Source organism: Penicillium argentinense (genome assembly GCF_028826775.1).
Source record: "Penicillium argentinense strain IBT 30761 chromosome Unknown utg000005l_segment0_segment0, whole genome shotgun sequence".
In the NCBI taxonomy this organism is placed as follows: domain Eukaryota; kingdom Fungi; phylum Ascomycota; class Eurotiomycetes; order Eurotiales; family Aspergillaceae; genus Penicillium; species Penicillium argentinense.
Genome location: NW_026622664.1, coordinates 552,510 through 577,999, shown reverse-complemented (window position 1 = coordinate 577,999; position 25,490 = coordinate 552,510). Strand labels below are relative to the sequence as shown.

Genomic DNA, 25,490 nt, shown 5'->3' with positions numbered 1-25,490 from the left:
ACGGGTTGAAGTGCAAGGTACGTCTTCGAGAAAAGGACTACCGTGGTCTAGGGAGGAACATCACATTTTGAAGAAGCTAAGAGAAAAGCAAAATCTCTCTTGGTCGGAGGTGATCAAGCAATTTTCACGTCAATTCCCCGGGCGGAGCAAAGGGTCAATACAAGTCTACTGGAGTACAACTCACAAGAAAAAATAGTCATTTGTTCTCTTATCCCTCTGTTAATCTTACGGTGTTTTAATCTTGCGTCTTTGGATTTACGACATTGGAAATATTGTAAATCTTCAAGTCATTTTGATGAAAATAGCAGGCGTAACTGTATGTCTCTGCGTGTGTCGCGTAGCTTTCAGGGTTGCAGATCTGCCACAGCGCCTTGCTTCTGAGTAGCTCTGTTGTTATTGTTGGGCATGATTGACATTTGATAGAACCGTCTAGACTATTGAATCCGTCACATATATGGACCTGATTTAGTGCATGAGATGAATATCGAAGACTGGAAAGGTCTATCGTCTAGCCACGCAGAGAAGTGAAGATTGCAGTGAACAGGGCTCAATTCAATCGGTCATCGTCTTTGATTGGTTTTAGTATTGTTAAATCGAATCCAACCCAGTGTTCACTTCCTGTTGGGGTGATATAGTCACAGGGAATAATATCGTCCGTTATTCAATATCCAAGTTCATTGCTGCATATGTGGTGAAGCATCCGGCCTTTTGAGGAGAATCAAATCAATCTCAATGCACCAAATTGCTCGAATGAGGAGATTGTATGGAGGCTGGATACCGCGTCAGCCAGTATCGAATATAGTCGACTAATCAAGATGGTTGATCGAGGATCTGTTAGAATAATATGTCGATAGGAGAGACTGATATTACAATCAGGAGCAGGATGATTCAGCAGATACCCAATCTTCTACTGTTTTGTATGGTAATCCGGTATTCTCGGAAAAGCAGCGCTGTAACACACTAAAAACCCCTGAATAGATAGCATCTTGAACGGGAGCCGACAGATAGTTCTTCAGTCAATCAATCAATCTCTGGGATGGTTCAATAGGCCCTCACGAGTACTAGTCGATACCGGTATCCGAAAGTCTGACATAATGTTTCCAAACCCAGCTCCGCTCTTTCAACCTAGTCTCATCTTTCTGCTTGATTTCGACCCTCTCTACCTCGCATTCGACCTGAGATATTGATTGCGAAGGACGTATATCCGTATCAAGATTCGATAAACCCATAGAGACATTGCTGGGAGCTGTAGGAGAGGTTGAGATCGGAGGAGTCGGCGACTTAAGGGCGGCCCGGACCGCTATCTTCTTTCGGGGAGGCGGAAGTGGTATATCCTCTGAAAGGAGGCCATATTTATTAAGCGCCGCATCATCGCGTTTATTCTTCCTAGTATTAGGACAGTAAAATGTTGTAGCAAGTGGAGAAGTCATCTGTAACGTTATATTAGTATGTCCAGCTTTTGTCTTGATCGATCGCTTACCCTCGAGGACCCTGAAGTAACGCTCTTCAGTAGCTTTTAAACCCGATTTGGATGTTGTTCTTGGTAAAAGCACGTACGCGCGAAGACACGTTCTTGTGGAGTCTCCGCTAACCCGATTAGACTAACCATTTACTCTTCATTGAATATAATGTGCAAATATTCCTATTATGACTCTATATTGATACATTACGTGAATCTTAGTACGTTCTATGAGCTAGTATAATTTGAAGCAAAACAGACCGTATATAAGATAGTGGATTTGTTGAGTAATCTTAGAAGTATAATAATATATATAAAGGCTATGTTCGAACCACGAAATTATATACTAGAAACCTGACTGGCCAATGCTGCAGCGTAACCTGTTCGGTATTCTTGACCCGCTGGCACTATATTAATGATAACTTTATGTCCGCAGATATCGCCAGATTGGAATACATACTCGTCGCCGCACTAGAGGAAAGACCATCCCTGGTGTTTATTGTCCAGCATGCACTAGCCACTCGGGCCTCGATCTCGAGCGGTGGTACATATCCAGGCGATAGTACAAAGTTGTGGGTTTAATTCATTTATGGCTGGCTCTGATTTCAACTGTAAGATAGAAAAAAACATAAAAAACTCAAAATTCAACAGAGCGGGTAGAACGGGAATCAGCCTTGGACGAAGGGTTGCTCTGCTCCGATTTGTTGCGATATCTTCTGCTGCAATCCCGCACTAGGCTCCAAGCATCACCAACGATGGATCGAAGCAAAGCAAAAATGGGACCGGATCAACAGCTTTTCTGATGATCAGCCAAAGCACACAAAGGCTGCAGCCGCAGCTAATGGCATAGCCGCGTTCTGGTTGGCCAGAAAGCCGAGGTAGAATCGAGGCAGAAGATTATGCATGAGATTTTCTCAAACCTTCATTCCAGCATAGTCTTGGTCAGAAAACGCCGTGCAGCATCCAATTTTGCTCCATAATTGCCACTATCACAAAAGCGCCAGTCATGACGGGAATGGAAGGCTACCAATGAGTATATGTGTACACTCTATCGTAGATGGAGGATTTCAATCTCAGGCTCTAGTTTCAAACCAACTAACCAAGTCCAGGACAGTCGGGCAAGTCCATGTCAGTGTCGGTGGAACATTTACCCCCATAGTCTTTCCCAGTACCCTTCGCAGACTCACCGTCAAGACGCTGTCCAGACCTAAATCACTCATCGCTGCCTTTGAATCGATCTCCTCAGGTCCAGATAGATGCAGTACCTGTGATAAACATCCTCGAATTGTATGATCAAGATAAGACAGACGCTCCTCTTTGGAAGGGGGCAACAAATTTGCTGGGCTTTTTGTAGAGGCCGACTCGCTAGAAGAAGTTGAAGCCAGAATTTTGCGCTTAATAATCTCAGCGAGAATTGGGCTTGGAATTGGTTCATCGTGTTCGATAGGCAAGCTCCTCAGAACAGTTACTTGGGATGTATCATATTTCCAGGCGTGCAACAAGGCCAGGAACGCTTCATCGTGTGTAATATCCGCGATGCCCTTATTGGCCAATTCAGCATTGATGAACTCAGTGCTTGTGGACATCCCCATTCCGCGCCAACTACTCCACTGAAAGGAGATGGTGTTACCACCTTGGCTGCGGCGGTGAACTGCAAGGGCATCCAAAAAAGCGTTACCAGCAGCATAAGCGCCTTGCCCGGGGAAGCCAAACAACTGTCCACAAGAGGAGAAGAAGACCATAAAGTCCAGGGTCTTTGGTGGGAAAAGCCGATGAAGTAATATGGAGCCGGACACCTTTGGTGCAAGAACATGTTCTAGACCTTTTGCTGTGATGGACAAGATGAGCTCATCTTCTAGCACACCTGCTGCGTGGATAACACCACAAATTGGAGGAAGGTTTAAAGCATCAATTGCTTCGGACAACAATTGTGGGCTGGACCTCGAGCCAATATCAAACTCCAATGTCTTGATCGTTGCACCATATGCCTCAAGGCGTAGAAGTTTCTGAAGTGTAGGCATCATGGGTGACGACTCAGCAATGTTTGTGTGCCAGCTTTTGCGAGGTGGTACAGCGCTCCTTGAAACGAGAATAAGCCGACGAGCCGCTTGTTGTACAAGAAATTCTGCCGTTTCCAGGCCCAGTGATCCCAAGCCACCTGTAATTAAGTATGTACCCCCGGGAGAAGACAGTTGCGGAACCTTCCATTGGGGCAGCAGTTGGCCAGGCGAAAGTGGCCGCAATCGAGCGACTCGAGGGATACCATCAAAAATGCGAATAACGTCCTCTCCCTGAACATACTTCATGACCTCGAGGGGTATCTTAGGTGATTCCAGGTCGATTAGAGCCCCCCAAATATCGGGATGCTCTGAAGCAATAATTCGAGATAATCCAGCTAGCGTCGACTGAGCCAAAGCCGTTGACTGGCCTGTAAATACCCCGTTTGTCAAGACAAAGATTTTGATTGACAAATTCGAGTTCGCAGATAGCCTTGCTATACCAATCAGGTCCATGGAATGATTATAGGCTGTAGTGGCGATTGAATCAAGTCGTGGATCTGACGTGGGAAGATATAAAACTGCCGAGTCGCCCTCTAGATCTTGCATCCGGTTCAAGAGTTCCCCTATATTGTCCAAAACAATGATTGTGAGAATATTGGAAGGCAGACTTTCTCTGTAAAGGTGGGCTAGAGATGAGTCTCTCGATATCAACACAATATTGCTGAATGGTAGGACCTTTTCTGTGTAGATTGCTGGAGGCAATGAAATCTGATGCACGAGGCTCTCCAGTCCGGCATCCATGCAAACTTCACCCTCAAGCTCTGAAAATTGCATCGATTCAATACATACCAGCTGGTCTCCCTGCTCGTTGTATACATTGATGTGGGCTGCGAAGGGAAGATTCTCCACGGCTTTGATGTGAAGATGGCACATCTTTGGCGGAGTCTGTTTGCTCAGAACAGAGATTCTTTCAATGTGAGATGGCATTCGGAGTCTAGGCTCGCTGGAAAACAAAGTTGATCCCACGGATGTCGCTGAATCGAGAATTGGCGCCCACGAGTGGGGATCCCAAGGAAGGCTTACAGAGTGATCGACATCAGGAGCGACATCGACCAGCGCAACCATCTCGTCCTGATTTCCGTAATGTTCGAGCACGATCCAAGGAAACCCCATGTTTGAGACACCGATGTTTGACAGATAATCAACCGAGAAAGTATCTGGCAGCCTCTTGCCGATTACAGCTTTCATCAGTTCAATGTCAACTTTGTACGGCACCCCCACTTCAGCAGCCTCTGTGGTTGACCAGCAGCCGGTTGTATGGGTTTCCCACGAGTTGTCATCGCACTGACTCTCTTTATTGCCGCGAATAAGGCGAGAGCATATCTTCGCATGACCCGGACTTACGACAAACTGGATGTCTCGCGGCTTGTCAGTGGCAACCGGAATCCGAAGGTGAAATTCAGAGAGCTGGAGAGCCCCAGTGCCGAGCAGGAAAGTATTGATCAAGACGGCAGCCGGGATGATTTCAGAGCCATGAACAGGGTGATTGCCAGGGAAAGGTTTGGAATCCTTATCGAGATAGCTTGAGTAGGTAACGATATCTTCACCAGCCACAGGGAGGCGTGACCCTAGGAGTGCGTGTATCTCCGTATTGTGGGTCATCGCGGCACCGAATGATGCTGTCTCAACATCTTTCCAGATCATTTGGTGGTTCCAGCCAGTTAGGGGAACCTCTGGTGTCCAAGGTGCCTTCATCAATTGGTGCCACTCAATGTCAGAGCCATGGCAATGTAACTGCGCTAAATTGTAAAGAATGGTTTTGTCAGCTGGCTTGTGGCGACGCATGGTATGGTAGACACCGAAATCACTGGTTTCCGAGCACATCAAAGTTTCCTGGACAGAATGTGATACAACAGGGTGCGATGAAATTTCTAAAAATAGTCGAAAGCCATCTTTGGCAGTGGCAGTTACTGCAGAGCTGAGTTTCACTGGTCGAACCATATTTTGACACCAATAATCAATGTCACGAAGTTGCAGGCTACATGGGTCATCCTGAGATGTGGAGTAAATTGCGACTTTGGGTACGCGTGGTGCAAGCAGGCCATCGAGAGCACAGGTCAAAGGCTCAGCCAGCTCTGTGAGGCTAGGATGGTGAAAGGCAATGTCTGTCTTTACCCACATGGACTTGACGCCTCGAACATTCAAGGATTGGCAGAATGTCTCCAATGGCTGTCTGTCTCCGGAAAGAACGCACGACGATGGAGACGAGTCTATTGCAGCGACTATGTCGGTGCGTGGGCCCAATTCTCTCTGCATTTCATCAAAGGGCTTGTATATGACAGCCATCGCCCCTGTTCCTATAAATCTTCGGTATAGCTTGGCTCGTTTTGTCACAACCAAGGCTCCCTCCTGGGGAGTCAGACAGCCAGCAGCAACCGCTGCGGCGACTTCGCCCACCGAATGTCCAATTACAGCATTGGGCTGTAAGCCTTTCGACTCAAGAATGGCAACGAGCCCCACTTGCAAGAGGTAGGTGAGAACTTGCACCATATCTGAGGTCTCAAAATCCCCATTCCGAAGAGCATCCAGAGCCGAAAAGCCCATTTCAGCTTTCACAATTGGCTCAAGAGAGGCTATAAAATCATGAAAGATATGTTGATTGAGCAATTTCTTTCCCATATCGGCCCACTGTGAGCCATGGCCAGAAAAGACAAAGGTGACGCCTTTGCGAATGTCTTTGCTCAACACCCGATTCTGTGTAACCCATTCCGTGGACGCACCTTCAGCGAGTGATTTGAGCTTTGTAACTGCATCATGATGGTTATCCGCCACCAATGCAGCCCGATATTTGTGATGAGCCCGACGGGTCGCCAAGGTAGTTGCGATGCTGGCCAGGGCATACTTTTCGCCATAATTATGGATCCAAGAAGATAGTTTCTCTGCCGTGGCACTCATACGCTTCTCTTGTGGCACAGATAGCAGAAGAATATGAGGTCCATCTAGCTGTGTCGTCGAGAAGTTCGATGTTGGCGGTAAATACTGTTGAACTATTAAATGAGAAACCGTTCCCCCCGTACCCGTAGCTGCAAACCCCGGCGCGGCGTGGTATTTTGGAATCTGGCCAGCTCTGAGCATTCTGGAGAACGTTTAGCCCAGCGCCACCCCAATCTATCTTTGAGTTGAGCTGTTCCAATTTGGCCTGAGGTGGAAGAATGCCCGTGGAAATTGACATCAATGCCCTAATCAAGCTAACCGCACCGGCGCCAGCTTCTAAATGACCGACATTAGCCTTCACGGAGCCGATGCAGCAGGGGTTTTCTGATCTCTGTGGGCCTCCGTAGACTCGTGAAATTGCCGATATTTCGGTGACATCACCAACTGCAGTAGATGTGGCATGGGCCTCAACGTAGTTGATTGTCGTGGAATCAACTCCAGCATCGTCGAGCGCTTTCCTAGCCACTAGTTCTTGTGAAGATGCATTGGGAGCCATGATCCCATTGGTATGTCCATCCTGAGAAACTGCACTCCCTTTAATAACGGCAACAATATTATCACCGTCATTGATAGCTTCATCAAGGTGCTTTAAGATAACGATGGCAGCACCTTCACCCCGACCATAACCGTTCGCAGCGTCATCGAAGGATTGACATATACCTTCATTTGAGATAGCACCGGCTTTTGCCAAAACAGCGGTCATTTCAGGGCTGCACAATGCGTTCACGCCTCCCACTATTGCAAGCTTGCACTCACCCTGGAGGATAGCCTGTTTTCCAAGGTGGACCGCAACCAGAGACGATGCACAGGCTGCATCAACTGCCATGCTTGGTCCCATCAAGTTGAGTTGATAGGAGACACGGTTTGGGACACCGCAATAAGCTGTGCCGATTCCCATCCAGGGTTCCACATTGGGAAGGTCTCCGAGCAGCAAGCGAGAATAATCATCAGAGTTCACCCCGATGTAAACACCGGTGTCAGATCCTGAGAGGCTATCTGGCGAGATTCCTGCCCTTTCCAAGGCTTCCCAGGAAACTTCAAGCGCAAGCCTTTGTTGAGGATCCATTTGCTCTGCTTCTTTGGGCGATATGCCAAAGAAGGCGGGATCAAAATTCTCCAGATGGTCCAAGAAGTATCCTTTTTTGGGAATTTTCTCTAAAGCCTTAGGGTTTCGGGGATCTTTCCTGGTCCACGGCTCCCATCGCATGCTCGGTATTTCGCCTGAGCCATCACGCGCCTCAAGAATCATCTGCCATAACTCGCTGGGGCTGTTGACTCCACCAGGAAGTCGGCACGCCATCCCGATGGCAGCAATATCGTCCATTGTAATGAAGTTTGATTGTCAAAGATTTCAAAATTGATCGTGTAAGTTGATTGCTCAAAATCGAACGTGGTAGAAATGAAATGGTCAAATTCTAATGTGTACAACCGAACCAAAGGATCTTATATGCCATGTAGATTTTCTGTTTCAACTTCCTGTCTTGGGAGGTTATAGGGTGCGTCAATACCCAGAGTCAATCATGGCAATAGCCACGGTCAATTCTGAGCATTTCATGATCGTCTGTTACTCACGTCGTCGGCAAATCAAGAATTGCCCTCCACGATATGCCGCCTCGCGCCACCACCATGCCCCCCTAGCAAAGATCAACAGCACTAGGCAACCAGTAATGTATCAGAAGACAAGTTGGTAGAGTGATATTGCCACTGATTGACGGTGAGTGGACGTCAACCCGAGGCCTTTTACGTCGTCCCTTGAATAATGAGGTGTGGAGGAAATGACGGCTGATCAGCTTGTTAGTCGGACATTTTCGTCGCTTATAACGTCAGTCACATTCGTTTTTTTCGGGTTGAGCTAAAGTTCTTGGATTGTATTGGAAGGTTTCGAGCTGCCTCGCTCGGAAACATAAAATTACTACACACCATTATGTTCAAATGCAGTAATTATGTGGCAACTGTAGTGATGCACGACTACAAATCTGTACCCACCACAAATTGTTTGCAGCTTCCCGCATCCTTTGTGTAACCACCTACTCTCGAACCTGAGGACCTTGCTCTGCACGTTCTTGCGGCTTTGGGGAGGCCTACCCGGGCCACCTGCCATAACTAAAAATTCACGTGATAAAATGGCACGGTGAGGCTTGACTGTGTGTGTGTATGTGTATTAGGTAATTATGTTATTGGTAACCTAGTTAGTTAAATAAAATGTTATGCGTGATGGAGGGTGTCAAAAAGCCGGTCAGATCACTCGAGATGCCCGAGGGTAATGCAGGATTACATCATTCTGCTGAGAGGCACCACCTCGTTAAATCGATTGATGGATAGTGCCTAAGAAGCAGAACTTAAAGCTACGGATTTATATCCCGTGTCACGTAAGTCTGCATTCTGCCACGCATCTTGTGTTACCATCCGGCTGAACATAAGATCTGTGCGATATATCATGATGTAGCCTCTATGTATCTTGGCATGGCTCTAATCATTACGAGTGGCCATATCATACGTAATCTACACGAGGCCCTATAGGCTACAAAGTCCACGCAGAACTACATATTTCTTCTGGAGATGAACTGTTGTTTCATCTATGAGGAATCCTGAGCGCTCAATACTCAAGGCGGAATGGATCTGCCAATGCACATCTCACAGCAGAAAGCCTATATAAACTCACAATGATAACCACCCTTCTTGGGTGTTCGTACTCCAAGAATAACCTGTGCCACATATACCTTACCTATCTTCCCTCGGCACTCTAGCCAAGTATCGTCAATTCTATCCAATCTCTCTTATCACCACAATGGACTTCGGGGTTCCGAATATTGGCAACAGGGTCATGGCCCATGTCATTGATAATTTGGCCAGGACTGATCCCGGCAGAAAAGTGTGTTCCATACCAGAGATCCCTGATAACCCTCGAAGTTATGTGGACTTGAATGTGAAAAAGCTGGCACACGCGGTTAACTATATGTCCTGGTGGATTGTGGAGCAATTTGGCAACAGTGACACTTTCAATGAGACGCTGGCGTATCTGGGAGCGAATGATGTGCGTTACCTGGTGGTGGTTCTCGCTTGTAATAAGACTGGTTACAAGGTTTGTACCCAACAATGACGTCCAAATCCTATGAATCAAGGATTGAGCTGAGTAATTACTTATTTTAATCCAGCCGTTGTTATCTTCAACCAGGAACTCACAGGCAGCCCATGTTCGCTTGTTTGAAATGACAAACTGTTCCAAGCTCGCCTACAGTCCTGAGAAGCATCTGAATGCACAGGATATCTGCTCCGCTGCCCCCTATGTTACCGAGTGCGAAATTCCATCTTTTGCAGAGATGTCGGAGCAGGATACTGGTGGGTATCCGTTTTCCAAGACCTTTGAGGATGTTAGGAATGAAGTGGCATTCATAGCCCATAGCTCGGGCACAACGGGTAGGATGGTTTGAACTCTTAATTCACGTACAGCTTGTACTGACAAGTCACCTTAGGATTCCCCAAACCAATCCAGCTTACATTTGGATACTTTGGAGCTTTGGATTATGGAGCCCATGTTCCTATTCCACCTGGACGAACAGCCGGAGTTCCTGACCGGCTGAGTCCCGAGGATTTGATTCTTTCGTCAACACCATTCTTTCACCTAATGGGATTTGCATTGCTCATAATGGCCGTGTTTCATGGAATTCCTTGCGTCATACTGCCGGATAAACCGCTGTCGACGGAATTAGTGACCAACGTGCTTTCCATTACCCAGCCGACCGCAGCACTCTTTGCTCCCTCTATCCTCGAGGATCTTTCCACAAATACCGAGTCAATGGAAGCCTTGTCCAAGCTCAGACGTGTGTATTTTGGAGGAGGACCACTCTCTCCAGATGTTGGTCGCAAGGTCAGTGAATCCACTCAGCTGGTGAGTTTCCTTGGGATGACAGAGGGTGGCTTCGTGCCCTCCCTTTTTGCCAGAAAACGGAGACTGGTCTTATTTCGAATGGAGTCCAACTTTTGGGATAACCATGGAGCACGTCGAAAATGGTCTACATGAGATGGTCTTACGCAGACACGAAAAACCAGAGCTTCAGCCGATTTTCCATACTTTCCCAGATCTCGAATGCTACCACACTAAAGATCTGTACTCGCCACACCCAACGGCTCCGAATCTTTGGAAGTTTCATGGACGACTGGACGATGTGATTGTATTCAACAACGGGGAGAAATTCAATCCCGTCACTATGGAGAAAGTCATTGAGGGACATCCTTTAGTGGCTCGGGCAGTGGTAGTTGGACTCGGCAGATTTCAGACTGCACTTTTGATTGAGCCAAACTGGAATCAGTGGGATTCAATTAAGCCAGGGAGTAATCTGATCGAGCTCGTTTGGCCAACAGTGCAAGAAGCCAATCGAATCAGCCCTGCACACGGGCACGTCATGAAATCCAAGATTACCTTAGCGACCAAAAACAAGCCTTTCGCTACAACTCCCAAAGGAAGCACCCAGCGAAGGATCGTGACGGAAAGTTATAAAGTTGAAATTGACCAGCTCTTCACCTTGGACGACGTGGAAGAAATACCATTCAGCCTGCCACCCTCTCCAAATTTCCCAAGCACCCTCCAGTTTGTTCGAAACCTTGTCGATTATGTTTCGAACATCAGCTCCTGTGCAGACGATGCGGACCTTTACAATGCTGGGTTTGATTCATTGCGTACCATGCAGCTAGCAGCAGCCCTACGAGCAACCGGATTTCCAAATATAGTCCCGCAAACAATCTATGGACACCCCAGCATTGGAAAAATCGCAACCCATCTTCATCATATCATAAAAGGGGATCAGGTGCAGACAAAGTCAAGACACGAGAAGATCGACGAACTGGTCAAGAAACACACAGCTTATCTCCCTAAGAAAGAGTATTCACACTCTCTGTGCGGCTCGGAATCCTTCACCGTGACTCTCACAGGGTCAACCGGATCACTTGGCAGCTACATACTTGATGCACTGCGATTTGACAAGTCTGTTGGAAAAGTGTATTGTTTAACCCGCGATGGGAAAGAAGAGAAACAGCTCAGAAGTTTTCAAGAAAGAGGTTTGGACGAGACACTTCCAGACAAGATTGAATTTGTTCAGACCTCTCTCGGCGCCCCTCACCTTGGCATCGACGATTCTAAGTATAAAGAGATGCTTCGATCAGTAAACACTGTCATTCACAATGCCTGGAAGATGGACTTCAACATTTCAGTTGAATCCTTTGAAGAAGCTCATATACGGACTGTTCGCAACTTGATAGACTTTAGCTTGCAAAGTGCGCATCGGGCTCACATACATTTCCTCTCTTCGATTGGAGCTATCGGAGGCTGGACCCTTTCTAATGGCCCTGTCATCCCGGAACTCCCATTTGAAGATTGTGACGTGGCACTTCGCCAGGGGTATAGTGAAGCCAAGCACATATGTGAGCGAATTTGTCTGGCAGCTTCTCAAACGAGCGGAGTGCCAACGAGCATTCATCGGTTAGGCCAGATTGCCGGGCCTTGCAAAAGAGTTGGTTTCTGGAATGTACAGGAATGGATTCCTGCTCTAGTGGCCACATCAAAGTCACTGGGCAAGGTGCCATCTACTCTGGGAGGATTTAAAGTTGATTGGGTTCCAGTGGTAAGCACAATCGGTCAATACCACTAAAAGGATTGAATTTTGACAAAAACGTTTTTACTTTTGACTTTATAGGACCTGCTATCCAGGATAATTGTGGATATAGTTCAAACCCGCCAAAAGACACAACGACAAGATCTTTTGTCCGTCTTTCATTTAGTCAATCCCACAGCGGCATCCTGGTCTAGTCTCCTGGAACCGATCAGTACACGCTATAAACTAGTATCAGTGGATATGAAGGAATGGGTTGACGAACTAAAGGAAATCAAAAATCCATCTCCAAAGGATTTGGTAGAAAAGCCAGCATTGAAGCTAATTGGGTTTTACCAGAGCCTTGTTGAAGGCGAAGGGGTGCTCTCTGTTCCACTTGAATTGGAACACACAAAGGCAGCGAGTGAAACAATGCGATCACTGCCTTCTATCACACCGGCTATGATGGAAAATTGGCTGAAACAGTGGGCATTTTAGGTGTTACTTATTATTACACCTTCTAGATCTACGGGTTTAGATGGGTGAAATTAACTTAGGCCTTGATTGAATTACAATTAGAAATAGCGAAAACGACCTCCCTTTTTACGGTTAGAATAAAGCACGCTACTCTCGGTTTTATAGTTAATTCAAAAGAATAAAAAACCAGCCCACCCATATCAGGCCACCAAATGAGTCGGCTGGAACAGTTAATTGGGGGTTTTTCTTCAAAGCGGGGTGATTGCTCGGGAAACTCATCCTTTGTATATTTGAATAATAAGAACAATGAATGACAACATGGCTCAATTGCTGGCATTAGGAACATGGCTTTGGTTCCTGGGGGTGGGGGCAGAAGATCCCAGGAGCTGCGTTGGGCTGCCTGGGGCTACGTTGCTCCGAGAAGCGGCTTCTGTGCTCCCAATAACTGTGCCAAGCCCCCGGGGGCAAAGGATCTTCTAGGGTCAAGATCAGGGCTCCCAGGCCTGATAGAATTGTCAACAGGAATGTGACTGATTTTACAGTAGTGGGAATCGTGAGTCTACAAGTTACGTACGATTTTCTGGGGCTATGTGATTCCCGGGGGCTCACATATTTCCAGCTTTGGCTTTCTAGAGTCTTTACGAAGACCAAGGCTGACAAACACTTACACAGGACGGATCATCAACCATTTCTGATCTTTTGTATTGAGCCACACAAAGATGAGTATTGACATGGGAACACTGCTCCAGATCGGCTATGATCGGTCGGATAGTCAGATCAGAAGATGGAGATGCGTGGATTCTGAAATCATGAAATTTAACTGGTTAATTATCTTGGTACAAAACTCTGTAATAAAATCCAATCCTTTGCATGACTCCGTCGCATCTCTCTAATATTTTCCAATTCTACCTTCCTTCATCCATCGAACATTCATTATGGAATTTGTGATTGTCCATTCCAATGATCCCATCTGGTTCTTCAAAGCTTTACTCCGCGAAGCACTGTGAGCCGCGACTTTGACTGTTTTGTAGGCTCGGTGCGCGTAATCTGCTAGTGACCGCATAAGTCATATGCGACAAGTCACACAGCAGACATGATGACCACGAGAGATCTGAAGGCGGCCTGGCCAACGGCTCCATAATACATAATCTCGTAATACAGATAGTGGCTCTCACTGCCAAAGAACTCGAAGGATGTCTGAAAGCCGTGAACGTGGCTGGCAACATAACCTCCTAACAGATAACGATTAAGCTCACGATGATTTGACTGCAACCGTAGTAAAATCGAACGTTGCAGTTCTCCTGTAGCCACTTCTGGTGGATCACAAGGACATACCTCTCAAGGAAAGGGCAACAACGAGGGAGTGGACCGAAGGTGCAAGCCAAGGCGCCGCCGCGGAGGTTCCAGTGGAGGGTGCGTGGGTGCAGACACTGAGGTGAGTGGAAGAACGGCTGGCAGATGGGCGGCCAGCTGAACGTGTTAAACAGCCTCCACCCGCACCGGTTGAACAGTCATTTTGCTACCCCTATTAGCCAGGCGCGCATCACTAACCTGTAGTAATTGCCGGAAGGTTTGTCATATAATGACCTATTACCCTAATGAATAGATTTATGAATTTACTGGTGTTTTGGTAGTTTAATCTTATTCTGAATCTTTAGTAGTGTGCGGGCTGCGCAGCATGCATAACCGTGTGCGCATAACCGTTCTAAGTTGGTTCGCGCCGCAGCCCTTACGTAATGCGTTGCTAGGGCACCTCACGCGTTAACTAGGTGCTTTCGCGTCAGGCGCCAACGCCGCCCGCAACGCAACCTCCAGAAATGACGACAGCTTCCAAGGCCCGTGCTAAGCTGCTCTCAACGCAGTCCTCAGATGCTTTCTTCTTCAACATCACCCGTGCGACAGTGCCGCGACGAGCTCAATGCCCCGCCCGCAGCAGGTCAACCCGCTTACTCTCGAAACATGCTCGCCTACCATTTCTGATCTAGACGATGACGACGTTCTCGGGTCGGACGACGAACTAGACGATAATGGGCGCGCAGCGAAATGGCGGAGGATTGAAAAGATCGCCGAATCATACCTGAAACGAAAACCTGTCTTCATTCTCTCTGCTTCTTTGAGAGGTCCGTTCGAGAGTGGTTGGAAGAATCCATGGAGAAAGGAGAGGAGAAGAGGCAGACAGTTAGTTTCGGAGGACACACGCCTTGATGGTGATCATCTTGATACACCGGTGGTACAAGAAACCGACTTGCGAAATACAAAACGCAGAAGGGACTTATCGGTCACTTCGGGCCTTTCGGCAGTGCCTCCCTCTGGCGACGAGGCGACGGTGACTGCATCAGAGCGAGAATCAAAACCTTCTTCACGATCCATACCAAAGCACGGCGCCTTCTCCTCGAAAGCCGGCGGCGAAGAGAATAATACACCATTACGACGCCCAAAGAGGTCAAGACATGCCTCCGTGAGGGTCGAGGTGCCGACTTTTGCTGAGCCTGTAACTTCGGATTGGCTGAAGAAGGGCGGCCGAAGATTGAATTTTGGCAGATTCAACCCACCAAGCTCACCGACGCCTCAAACAACTAGTAGTGTACGAGGCACAGAAAATACGACCAGCTTTGAGACATGTTCTCCTGGGAAGCAGATAAGCAGGTCACCTTCCAAGCTTCAGATGCCACAGACGCCAAAGACCCCCGACTTTTCTAAGAAGATTCATGTGGATTCTGCAGTGTCTGCTTCGCGAAGGCAGACTACTTCTCCCGCTACTGAAAACCGAAAAAGATCCATGACTTCTGCGCCACCTTACCTGAATGCGTTGCCGGATATCAAGACTCATGCAAACTCCTCGTTTCAGGTTGTTGCATCCACTTCTCAACTACCGCGCTTCCAATACCGGCGGTGGAACCCGCAAGATTCAAGTCCCGTACAGCATTCAAGTCCCGTACAGCATTCAAGTCCCGTACAGCATTCAAGTCAACGTGTCGATGATCAGCATTCAGCCCCATCTATGTCTGAAGCCTCCGATGCAGACCCACCTGGCCCAGACGCCCCGGTGCAAGATAATTTGGAATCGATACAGGGATCATTGGGAACTGATGGGGTTTTTGAGAGCCCGGATGGCCTCGGGGTTTCCCATGAAATGAAAAAATCTACATCGAGTGGCACGTTTCAGGACGTATCAACGGAGAAGAGTACCCATGAAAACATGCCATCTGCTCAGCAGATCCCCGTTCCCCCGGGAGTGTCGGATCGAGTTCCATCACTGCACTCGACGGTGGTGTTTAAGAATACCGAGCAACTCTCAGATGACCATGACACGCAGCTATCGACCCAAGCGGCTCTTCTTCATGCTCAGAAGTCTTTCCAAGATGACCTGGAAAGCCCAAGCCCAGGGCCTGACTACAATTTATCTCCTGAGAAAGAAGGGCATAATGCCGACGAATCTCTTCTGGCTCAGGAAACGCCATTCCCCAATCCCGTGACCACCGAGCGAGTGATCCCTCGTAGCCTCACACGTTGGGACGACGAAAAAGTGCGGGCACTTAGCACTCAGTGTATGATCGATGCAGCCACGCCGTTCACTTTCAGTACAGAGAGAAAAAAAACCCAAAACCCTTCCGTGATGTCGATGCTAGAAAAAAGAATGCAGTACCTGAATGTCCCGGAATGGCCGATGTCTTTTCGCCAGAAAAGTCATGGCTTTCCGCTCAAGACGACCATCATGCAACGACTGCGGGTGAAAACCAACACTCGCCCGGCCAGCAACGAGCAGACGTGGTACATGCTCCCAAGCCAACCACACAGAATACCACGTTGCCATCGGCTTTGGGTGTATCGACCTCTACGACTGCTCAGGATGGACAAGGTGGAATACACAGGGCCGAGAGCTTTAACCTAAGCCAGGCGATTGCTGACGCTGGCAGCTGGTTACAGCAAAGCTTCGATTTCATGAGTGAAACGCGACACCCCGGCCAAAATGCCCGGAACCGATTATCCGCAGATGCCCCTGAACCTGGCATGGACCTGGAATTATCCTGATCTATTTCGTTATTCTGCATATACCTGTTAGCGACTCACGTATTCTTGTGATTTTCTTTTATGGACGTGTACAGCCGGTTTAAGTTTCAAAACACGGCGGTGCTGGATATTACATAGCTTAACGAATTAATGACAATGATTAGAGACATGAACGTTTACTGTCCAAATGCAACCCTAGTTATTGTGGCTTAAAGGTCGTACGTAGATCCTTTCTGCGTCATTGTGGCTCATCTATTTCGGCCCGTCTGCTTGCCGCGCCGTGCAAGAACAGGGTGGCCCGAGCGCCGGCGGGGAGAGCTTCCAGTCCGCCTCATCGCCAGCTCCGTCGCATCTCCCATGGTCCGCCGAGATGGCACTTACATCAGTACGGCAGCACGTCGCTTGTGTTTTCAACCTCTGCTAACATTGTCCTCAGTGGAAAGCGTTCAACTTCGTCGATGTCTCCCCAGTCAAGATCCCGGAGGAGAGCTCCGCGCTATTCGGCGTAAGACGCCTCCCCTCAGCCCTCTCAGTTAACACGCACTGACACGCTCTTCTAGAGTGACCTCTCAAGTCTCTGCACCGGATCCTCAAACATCTTTCTCGGCACCGTCGATGGCTTCGTACATATCGTCACCTCGTCGTTCCGTGTCGTCCGCTCGTTCAAGGCCCACGACACGGGATCTATAACGCACATGAAACAGATCAACGGCACTTCATTGCTAGTGACAATTTCGGAAGACCTCTCTAATGAGCCAGTATTGAAGGCCTGGGCCTTGGATACAGAGAAAAAGACGGAGGACCGAGGTGCCTTTCAACCGTATCAGTGCAGAATGCCAGGCGGCAGTTTCCTGTGCGCACCCCCTTTCGCATGATGTGATAATATCAGTATCTGACTTGGCGGACAGATCTCAGCATTTGCAGCCTTGGACGACCTCTCGCAAGTGGCAATTGGGTTCGCGAATGGATCCGTGACAATCATCCGAGGCGATCTCATTCATGATCGCGGCGCACGACAGCGGATTGTCTTTGAATCAGAAGAGCCAATCACCGGCCTTCAAACGCAAAGTGGTCTTATAACGGTTCTCTATATCTCAACGACAAGTCGCATCTTGACCCTAGTCATTGCCGGCCGAGGGCAGGGTCAGCCGGCACGAGTGTTGGAGGATACTGGGTGTGCACTTGGGTGTATGACTGTCGATAACGAAACGGGCGATATCCTCATCGCGCGAGAAGATGCAATTTATATGTATGGCCCTCGCGGTCGTGGTCCCAGCTATGCGTTCGAGAGTTCCAAGACTTCCATTAATTCTTTCCGGGATTATGTCGCACTAGTTTGCCCGCCAAAATCTGGGCCGGACAAGGGTGATACACTGCGAAAATATGGAGTCAACTCGGCGGACGATATTCTTGGAACTACCACATTCACGCTGCTGGACACGGATCTAAAATTCATTGCGCATAGCGAGTCGTTGCTCTCGCCAATGAAGCATGTTTTCATTGAATGGGGTGATCTCTTTCTTCTAACCACAGAGGGAAAGGTTTGTGGTCTTTTTTCTGCATTGAAATAGCGGCCAGGAGCTAACTTGGAGCAGGTTTTTCGTTATCGGGAGAAAAGCCTTCAACAGAGACTAGAAATCCTCTACGAGCGGAATCTCTACATTTTGGCCATCAATCTCGCACAGAAAACCGGCATCGACACTTTGCAGCAGAATGCAATCTATCGCAAATACGGCGACTTTTTGTATCAACGTGGTGACTATGACACTGCCATGCAGCAATATCTTCGAGCAATCGACAATACCGAGCCATCCCAGGTGATTCGAAAGGTAATTTTGATGTTACTCGAACTTGACAGACACCAGCTAATACTTTATGCAGTACTTGGATACGCAGCGCATTCATAACTTGATTGAGTATCTGGAGGAGCTGCACGACCATGGCCATGCCACAGTAGATCATACAACACTGCTGTTGAACTGTTATGCAAAACTGAAAGACACAAGCAAACTGGATTCATTCATCAAAGCTCCTGGCGAGCTGAAATTTGATTTGGAGACTGCCATTGCAATGTGTCGACAAGGAGGATACTTCGAGCAGGCTGCCTACCTCGCCACCAAGCATGGCGAGAATGACATGGTTGTTGACATTCTGATTGAGGACTCCAAGAAATATGCAGAGGCAGTAGAGTACATTTGGCGACTTGAACCCGAATCGGTATGTCAATGCCCAGTACCGACACCCTGATAGCCAGCTGACGAGAGTAACAGGCTTATCACAACTTGATGAAATATGCTCGCGTATTACTTGCCCATTGCCCGGAATCGACAACGGAACTCTTCAAAGTCTATTACACTGGCAAATTTCGACCGCGCACCGAGATTATTGAAGCCGAACCCCAAACCCAACAAACGAGTTCAATACAAAGTCTCGCCAACATCCTACCACTGCGCTATATGACGGGCGGGACTGGTGCTCAACCGGAGACTCTTCCTACCACCGATGAGAACAATTACGAAGAACCACTGCCGTACAAAGTTCCAAAGCCACGTACCGCTTTCTCTGCTTTCGTGGATCATCCACATGAATTCGTCGGCTTCTTGGAGACGCTTGTGGAGAAACAAGACCTAGAGCAGGAATCAAAAGTGGATCTCTTCACAACGCTTTTTGAGATGTATCTTGACACGGCAAAGAGCAAGAAAGATACCACTGAGAAGCAAGAGTGGGATAACAAGGCTAAAAAGCTCATCGAAGGGAAAGACGTAAGTATTCTTATTCTGGCTCTCTGAAAATCTGAAATCTAACTCTTACAGATACCAATTTCCACATCAAACGTTCTCCTTCTTTCAGACCTCTCTAACTTCCGCGAAGGTTCTACGCTCGTCCGCGAACAAGAAGGCCTTCGCTTAGACATATTCCGCTCTTTCACCTCTGCCAAAGATACACAGGGTGCCATCCAAGCGCTTCGGCGCTACGGACCCGATGAGCCCCAGCTCTACGTCGATGCCTTGGCATATTTCGCTTCAAGTCCACAAATCCTTGAAGAGGCAGGCGACGAGTTGGATGCGGTACTTCAGCGCATTGACCAAGATGGTCTCCTTTCCCCTCTGCAGGTCATTCAAGCTCTCAGCAACAACGCAGTTGTAACAATGGGCCGAGTGAAGAAATACCTTAGCGCAAATATCGACCGTGAACGCAAGGAGATTTCGACAGTAAGCTCATCCAACTTGACATTTCCGATCTTGTCATAATTTAACCATTTGCAATAGAACCGCCGCCTCATCTCAAGCTACAAATCCGAAACAGCAACGAAACAACAAGAACTCTCGAATCTAGCCACCCAGCCCGTTGTCTTCCAATCCCGCCGTTGTCAGTCCTGTGGTGGAACCCTTGACCTACCTACTGTCCACTTCCTCTGCCGCCATTCCTTCCACGAACGCTGTCTCAACCGTGTCGATGACGACGCCCAGTGCCCTGTCTGTGCCCCGACGAACTCCACGCTTCGTGCTATTCGGCAGCGACAGGTAGACTCGGCAGATCAGCATGATCTGTTCAAGGCGGAGTTATCGCGTTCCCGTGATCGATTCGGAGTTGTTAGTGACTTCTTTGGGAGGGGTGTTATGAGATCACAGGCGACGATGGAGGAGTCTGCGTGATTCAATAGCTACCTCGGATCCTGTTTCTAGATTTGGTTTACATGCCAGTTGGCTTCCTTTCTTTTGATACCTCCAAGACGCCCAATACAACAGTAACGATTTCCATGCAATGCTCTCTGGGAAGGATGGTTGATCGTAGTAATACACTCGACTACAAGTCGATAAATTAAACAGACATCTGCTATGACCTAGATTAAATTTGCAGAACTATGCAGAGATAGATGCATTCCTGGAACGACCACGCTATTCTAGTAATAATCACAATCGTGAAGAGAAGACCAATATCGAACAGGGCAGACCGCTCCAACGGTCATTAAATCCAAGGAGCAACGGTAATATGCACAGATGGAGAGGAAAGAAGATACAGGAAGAATAAGCGCAAACTAAGGCATAAACAGAGCAATGTACTAGGCCCATCTAACGAGAAAATGGAAACAAGAGAACAATAAGCCCTTGAATTTCCCGATTCTAAGCAAGATCCCGGGAAATAGTTCAAGACATTCATGGGTCACGTCCCTTTTCACCTCCCCACGAGACACGCGGACGGTGGCCGGGGGTGAAGCGACCAGAGCCAGAGCCAGAAGAAGATGATTGCTCGCCACTGGGGCTAGCATTCGATGGACTGGTCACATCCGCAAATTGGATCTTGGTATTAGAAGAAGTAGATGCATGGCGCTCCTGCTCCTCGCCGTTATCATCGCTTTCAGAGTCCTCCTCAATAGCATCGTCACCCTCAGATTCGGAATCGTCGTTATCCGCTTGGCCCAAGGCAGCGAGACGACGGCGACGCTCGGCAGGTGTCTCACCAGTATCGTCGTCCAATTGACGGGATGGAGCTGGGATACCGGCAGCCTGGCGGAGACGTGACGGAGGGATACGCTCAGTTCCATCATCGTCGGAATCACGACGGGAACGGACACGAGGCGCAGGGCTGAGGTTGCTACGACGTTCCTGGGCTGAACTACCTTGAGTGATCCTGGCGAGAGAGCTGGCCACGTCGGGGCCGGGAACATCGCCATCGGACTCCTCACTGGCTTCGTTGTCGGTGACGGACTCGAGGTCCTCGGCATCTTCCTCAGGAATGGCGCCTGTAGTGGCGGCGGCTGTTGCTGCAGCGGCGGCTGAGAGACGGCTGTCCTTGCGTTCCTCTTGCTTTGCGTCCTCCTTGGCTGCTTGCTTGACCGGAGCGGGTGCATCGGTCTGCTGGACCACATCGCGTCGGGCCTTAGCATCCAAGCCCTTGATCTGCTGGAAGAACTCTTGCTTATTCATGCGGCGGCCCTTGTGTCCAATGCCGTGACTGCTGACATCCAGGTTTTGTGCCAGAGTGAAACGCAGACCATCATCGGTGGCCCAGTCTTCGGTTTCGGTCCTAGGGGCGGGCTTGGTCTTCTTCTGACCGGCCTGGGACGACTCGCCTTCCTCCTCCATTCCGAACCAGGTACCCATACGAGTCAGACCACGTCTGATCGGCGCATGGCCTGGAGGAGCCGCCACTTGCTCTTCAGGCTTGGGCTTGGGCTTGGGCGGCTTGTCTCCAGAGGGAATGGTGTACTTCTTGATCACCTCGCCATCCTCATCCTCAACAATAATGGTATTGCCAAACTGGTAAGCATGAGCGGAGCGATGCTTTGGCTTCGGAGGCTCGGCCTTTGGAGGCTTGGATTCCTCGGGCGTGGTCTCCTTCTTCTCTTTTCCAAGCCCTATCCACTTGCGGGCCTTGTCCCATGAGATGCCAGTTTTTGCGCCGACAGCCTGTTGCGCCTCCTCGCCTTCGTTCTTCTCGTGAGGGTGGCTAGCAGAGTGAGCAAACTCCCCAGTCGTGTCATTCTCCAGTCGCTGGCGCTGCGCCTCGATGTGTTGCTTCTTCTGCTCAGGGGTCATATCAGTGGTATCCTCGGTCTTGAGCACATTTCCTTCTTCATCTTCGATGACCATGTGATGACCTTCTTGAAAGACTTCCATCTCGGGTTCACGGCCAAAGCGCTCGCGCTCAGCATTAGGAGGCGAGGCACCACGATCGACAGCATCCCGCTCTTCGAGTTCCTTTTTTCCTCGTCACCTCCCGACTCCGCCGGTCGCGGAGCAGGCATGATGGCGGACTGGCTGATAGGACCACCAGCGGGATGCTTGCGGCGCTTGCGACGGCGCATAGGCTTGGGCTGAGCGGACTGGGTACTTTGCACTTCGCTATCCTCGTCTCGCTGCCGACGAAGGAAGTTATTCGGTAGACCAATAGGAGGCAAGGTTCCAGGGGGTATTCGGGCAGCCTCTCGTCGGAGGAATCCAACTCGTCTGCTTTGCGGAAAGACATGGATCCCTTGGCAATTGACTGGACTCGAGGCAGACGGTTCATCCAAGAAGGACCTTCTTCGTTGGCCTGGGTGTATGACAACGTCACGGTCAGGGTATTGATTCGTTTGCCGAGAGTAAACACCGCAATCGAAGATCCGTGGACGAGAATAGACGAGATGACCATGAAAGTGGTGATTGGCCAGATGAGCCTGATGACATAGTAGTCCGGCTCCCCTGGCGTAGGCAAACTACCTTCCGGCAAGGGCTGTGTGCTATCGTTCTCTAACTCTGCTCTCGCAAGGATGGCAGCGAAAATGGCACCGACACCAATGGGACCGAAATGGCCAGCGAAGAGAGCTTCTCGCCATGTTTTGACGTCTGGTATGATAGGTTTCAGCAGAAGCATGATAGGTATACGACGGAAGAAGATGACCAATAATGCAATCACGACCAACCGCCATGGCACAAGACCAATGTTGGGGTTGTTGAAGTCCTCCCAAGGGACAATGGATCCAAAGTAGACGAAGTAAGCCAAGTTCAGCAACAGATCAATGACGTTGGAAACATGCGATTCTTCGGTCTTCTCTGTGAACCAACCGTCGTTACTGAAGCCCACACCGCACGAGAATCCAATCAGCAAGTCATCCATGCCGAGTAGACTACCCGAACCGGCACAGAAGACTGCCAGGACGAAGTAGAACACCAGGAAACTCTCACGGTCAATGAGACCCTTGCGCTCGGCAAGCTTGATGGCATGGCGGGCGAGATAACCAATGGTGAAGCCGAAAATGGCGCCAAAGATACATTCGTACAGGACGGTCACGCAGAACCAATGCAGTGACACCTCGTTTGCATGAGGCCGGTACCGCAAAATGTAGAACGAGAGATAGATGAAGGGGAAGGCCATGCCATCGTTGCAGCCAGACTCGGCAGAAAGCAGGTCTCGCAAATGCTTTGGCACACGCTTGGCGAATTTGCCCTTACCGACGACGGACGATGCCAAGACGGGATCGGTGGCAGTGACACAGGCAGCACAGACAAGACTTTCTAGCCAGTTGAGCGGCGGCACCATCCACCAAATAAACAGGCTGGTGATGAGCCAACCCCAGGTCATGACCGGGACCAGCAGCAGGGTAACCGATTTCCAATGGCGTTCCATATAGGCCTTGGGCAATTCGACACCGACGGCGAAACATTGCACGACCAGGACAATGCGAGAGCACTCAAGGGTGATTTTGTCGATGTTTCCCCATTCGTGGGGATTGAATAGATTGGCAGCATGCGGACCGAAGATGATACCGCAAAGGGTGGCGACTGTGGCTTCGCCAATGTAGAGCTTCTCCTTCACGAAGAGGGAGCACAGCATGAACAGGCCTGTGAAACCACCCAGAATCATATACGCCAGATGCGGCTTATCGATATCTAAATGTTCCCACGCCATGGTGTCTTCTCGTCCACGACGAGTCTCCAAACACTCAAGCTTGTTCGCCGTGCAGGTGTATCCGGTGTTTTTGTTTTCTTTTGCTGTATGTGTATGTGTACCCGGTGGGTGTACGTCCTCCTTCTAGAATGGGTTCCCTCGCCCCGCAGCAATCGATTATCTAGGTAGAATTCCGCCTCGACCGTCTGGTGTCCGCGTAGCTCCTCATGCCTTGGGGGATCCGTTTGGAGGTCGGGAGTGGAGATTGGGGGGAGGGGTGTGGGAAATCGGGTGCCGGAGCCCTGTAGGGCTGAATGCGAAGGAGGAATAGGCAAGCGGCGCGTTGCCTTTCTCGGAAGAGCGACGGTCTCGGGAATCAACGGGTTGGAAAGGTGGACGACGAGTCCGAGCGTGGCTGATGCGCCGAGCAACGCAGCGTAGGAGGGTGCGTTTTGCCGTGGAAATTCAAGCAAAGACAAGCAGGCTCGGCGTCCGGGAGGAGAAGGAGAGAAACAAAAGAAGAACCAGGCGAATCGAAGAGTCTTGGGGGACTCTTGGCCGGATGGAAGAGAGCAAGCGATTGCGCGCCCGGGAGAGATTTGCCCAGAGCGAAGGTATTCTTGGACGCGGCGGGATTCGTCAGCCGAGACTTTGCGCCCCACGTCGCAAGCGGAGCGAGTCTTGGCCGGGCGGAGAGTCCGTGGGCGGTCGGACAGAGGAGAATCCTCGCAGGCGAACTAAGAGCAACCCGAGTAGATGGTGGCACCTGGTCGCAGAGGGCAAATGCATGAAAAATAGACCGCTGAGAGTATAGGGAGGCTGCACTGTTTATACTCCGAAAATTCAATCCCTGCCGATCGCCGGCATGCAGGCTGCCCCGATATCAAAAGGAGTATGGGTTCAATTACCATACCGTATTCGCCGTACGCCAGCCAAGTCCCTGCGCCCAGCCCTGCCGACCGCCAAGCCTGGATTGCCATCTCTGCTGATCCTATTGGGCTCGAGGGTCGCCAATGATCCCACCGGCAGTCGCGGCAGTGGGCCTTCTGGAAAAGATATCCCGTCTACGGACGTCATTTGTTACGGAGGTGTGTATTGCATGTGGTCCGTGAAGAGTTCTCCGTCAAGTCTAGGGTGAAGGAGCAACCATGAAATGGAAGTATGTACGTGCCAAACTGAGACACCCAGCAGGAGAGGTAGATCGCATTTAAAAACATCCATATAGGACAAAACAACAGTGGGGAATTTGGGGAACTTCAATGCACATATCACGAAAATCCAAACAACACAAGGGGCAAATGGACAACAGAGCAACGTAGGTCTCAGACGGATTGCAAACCTCAACCTCGAGGGGAATACATGAAACGGTTCCAGATCTCTGGAGGGAAGCATACCAAAGGATTTGCGGGGTAGGAATATAGCGTTGGGGAAGGGACTATGAGGATGTCAAAAAGCAAACAAATCTCAACCAGTCTTTCACAATACCATCTCCGATTGCGGCGGTCGCGCACTCCGCGCGTAGGCCAAAATGATGCGGAAAGAAGGTTTTGTCGTCGAAGGATTTATGTACGGTGTCGACCCGGCCAGGCCACT

General features: G+C 49.4%; 5 protein-coding genes across 5 annotated transcripts; 3 read left to right on the top strand and 2 right to left on the bottom strand.

Annotated features, from left to right (window-relative positions):
- Window positions 1–2,532: 2,532 nt before the first annotated feature.
- On the bottom strand, window positions 2,533–7,777 carry N7532_005007 (type I polyketide synthase; the record flags this gene model as incomplete). The annotated part of the gene is made up of 2 exons (XM_056617501.1): window positions 2,533–6,498; window positions 6,551–7,777. 2 exons carry the CDS (start codon window positions 7,775–7,777, stop codon window positions 2,533–2,535), a joined length of 5,193 nt encoding a protein of 1,730 aa, XP_056473660.1.
- A 1,464-nt stretch (window positions 7,778–9,241) lies between these two features.
- N7532_005006 (uncharacterized protein) lies at window positions 9,242–12,536 on the top strand (the record flags this gene model as incomplete). Its single annotated transcript, XM_056617500.1, has 5 exons — window positions 9,242–9,535; window positions 9,609–9,870; window positions 9,927–10,342; window positions 10,365–12,071; window positions 12,144–12,536. The coding sequence occupies 5 exons, from the start codon at window positions 9,242–9,244 to the stop codon at window positions 12,534–12,536; spliced, it is 3,072 nt and encodes a 1,023-aa protein (XP_056473659.1).
- A 1,897-nt stretch (window positions 12,537–14,433) lies between these two features.
- N7532_005005 (uncharacterized protein) lies at window positions 14,434–16,407 on the top strand (the record flags this gene model as incomplete). Its single annotated transcript, XM_056617499.1, has 1 exon — window positions 14,434–16,407. One exon carries the CDS (start codon window positions 14,434–14,436, stop codon window positions 16,405–16,407), a length of 1,974 nt encoding a protein of 657 aa, XP_056473658.1.
- A 489-nt stretch (window positions 16,408–16,896) lies between these two features.
- On the top strand, window positions 16,897–20,182 carry N7532_005004 (tethering complex subunit PEP5; the record flags this gene model as incomplete). Its single annotated transcript, XM_056617498.1, has 8 exons — window positions 16,897–16,911; window positions 17,087–17,333; window positions 17,442–18,067; window positions 18,155–18,343; window positions 18,408–18,743; window positions 18,797–19,288; window positions 19,340–19,738; window positions 19,796–20,182. The coding sequence occupies 8 exons, from the start codon at window positions 16,897–16,899 to the stop codon at window positions 20,180–20,182; spliced, it is 2,691 nt and encodes an 896-aa protein (XP_056473657.1).
- A 501-nt stretch (window positions 20,183–20,683) lies between these two features.
- N7532_005003 (Na+/H+ antiporter Nha1) lies at window positions 20,684–23,918 on the bottom strand (the record flags this gene model as incomplete). Its single annotated transcript, XM_056617497.1, has 2 exons — window positions 20,684–22,228; window positions 22,302–23,918. 2 exons carry the CDS (start codon window positions 23,916–23,918, stop codon window positions 20,684–20,686), a joined length of 3,162 nt encoding a protein of 1,053 aa, XP_056473656.1.
- Between the last annotated feature and the right edge of the window lie 1,572 nt (window positions 23,919–25,490).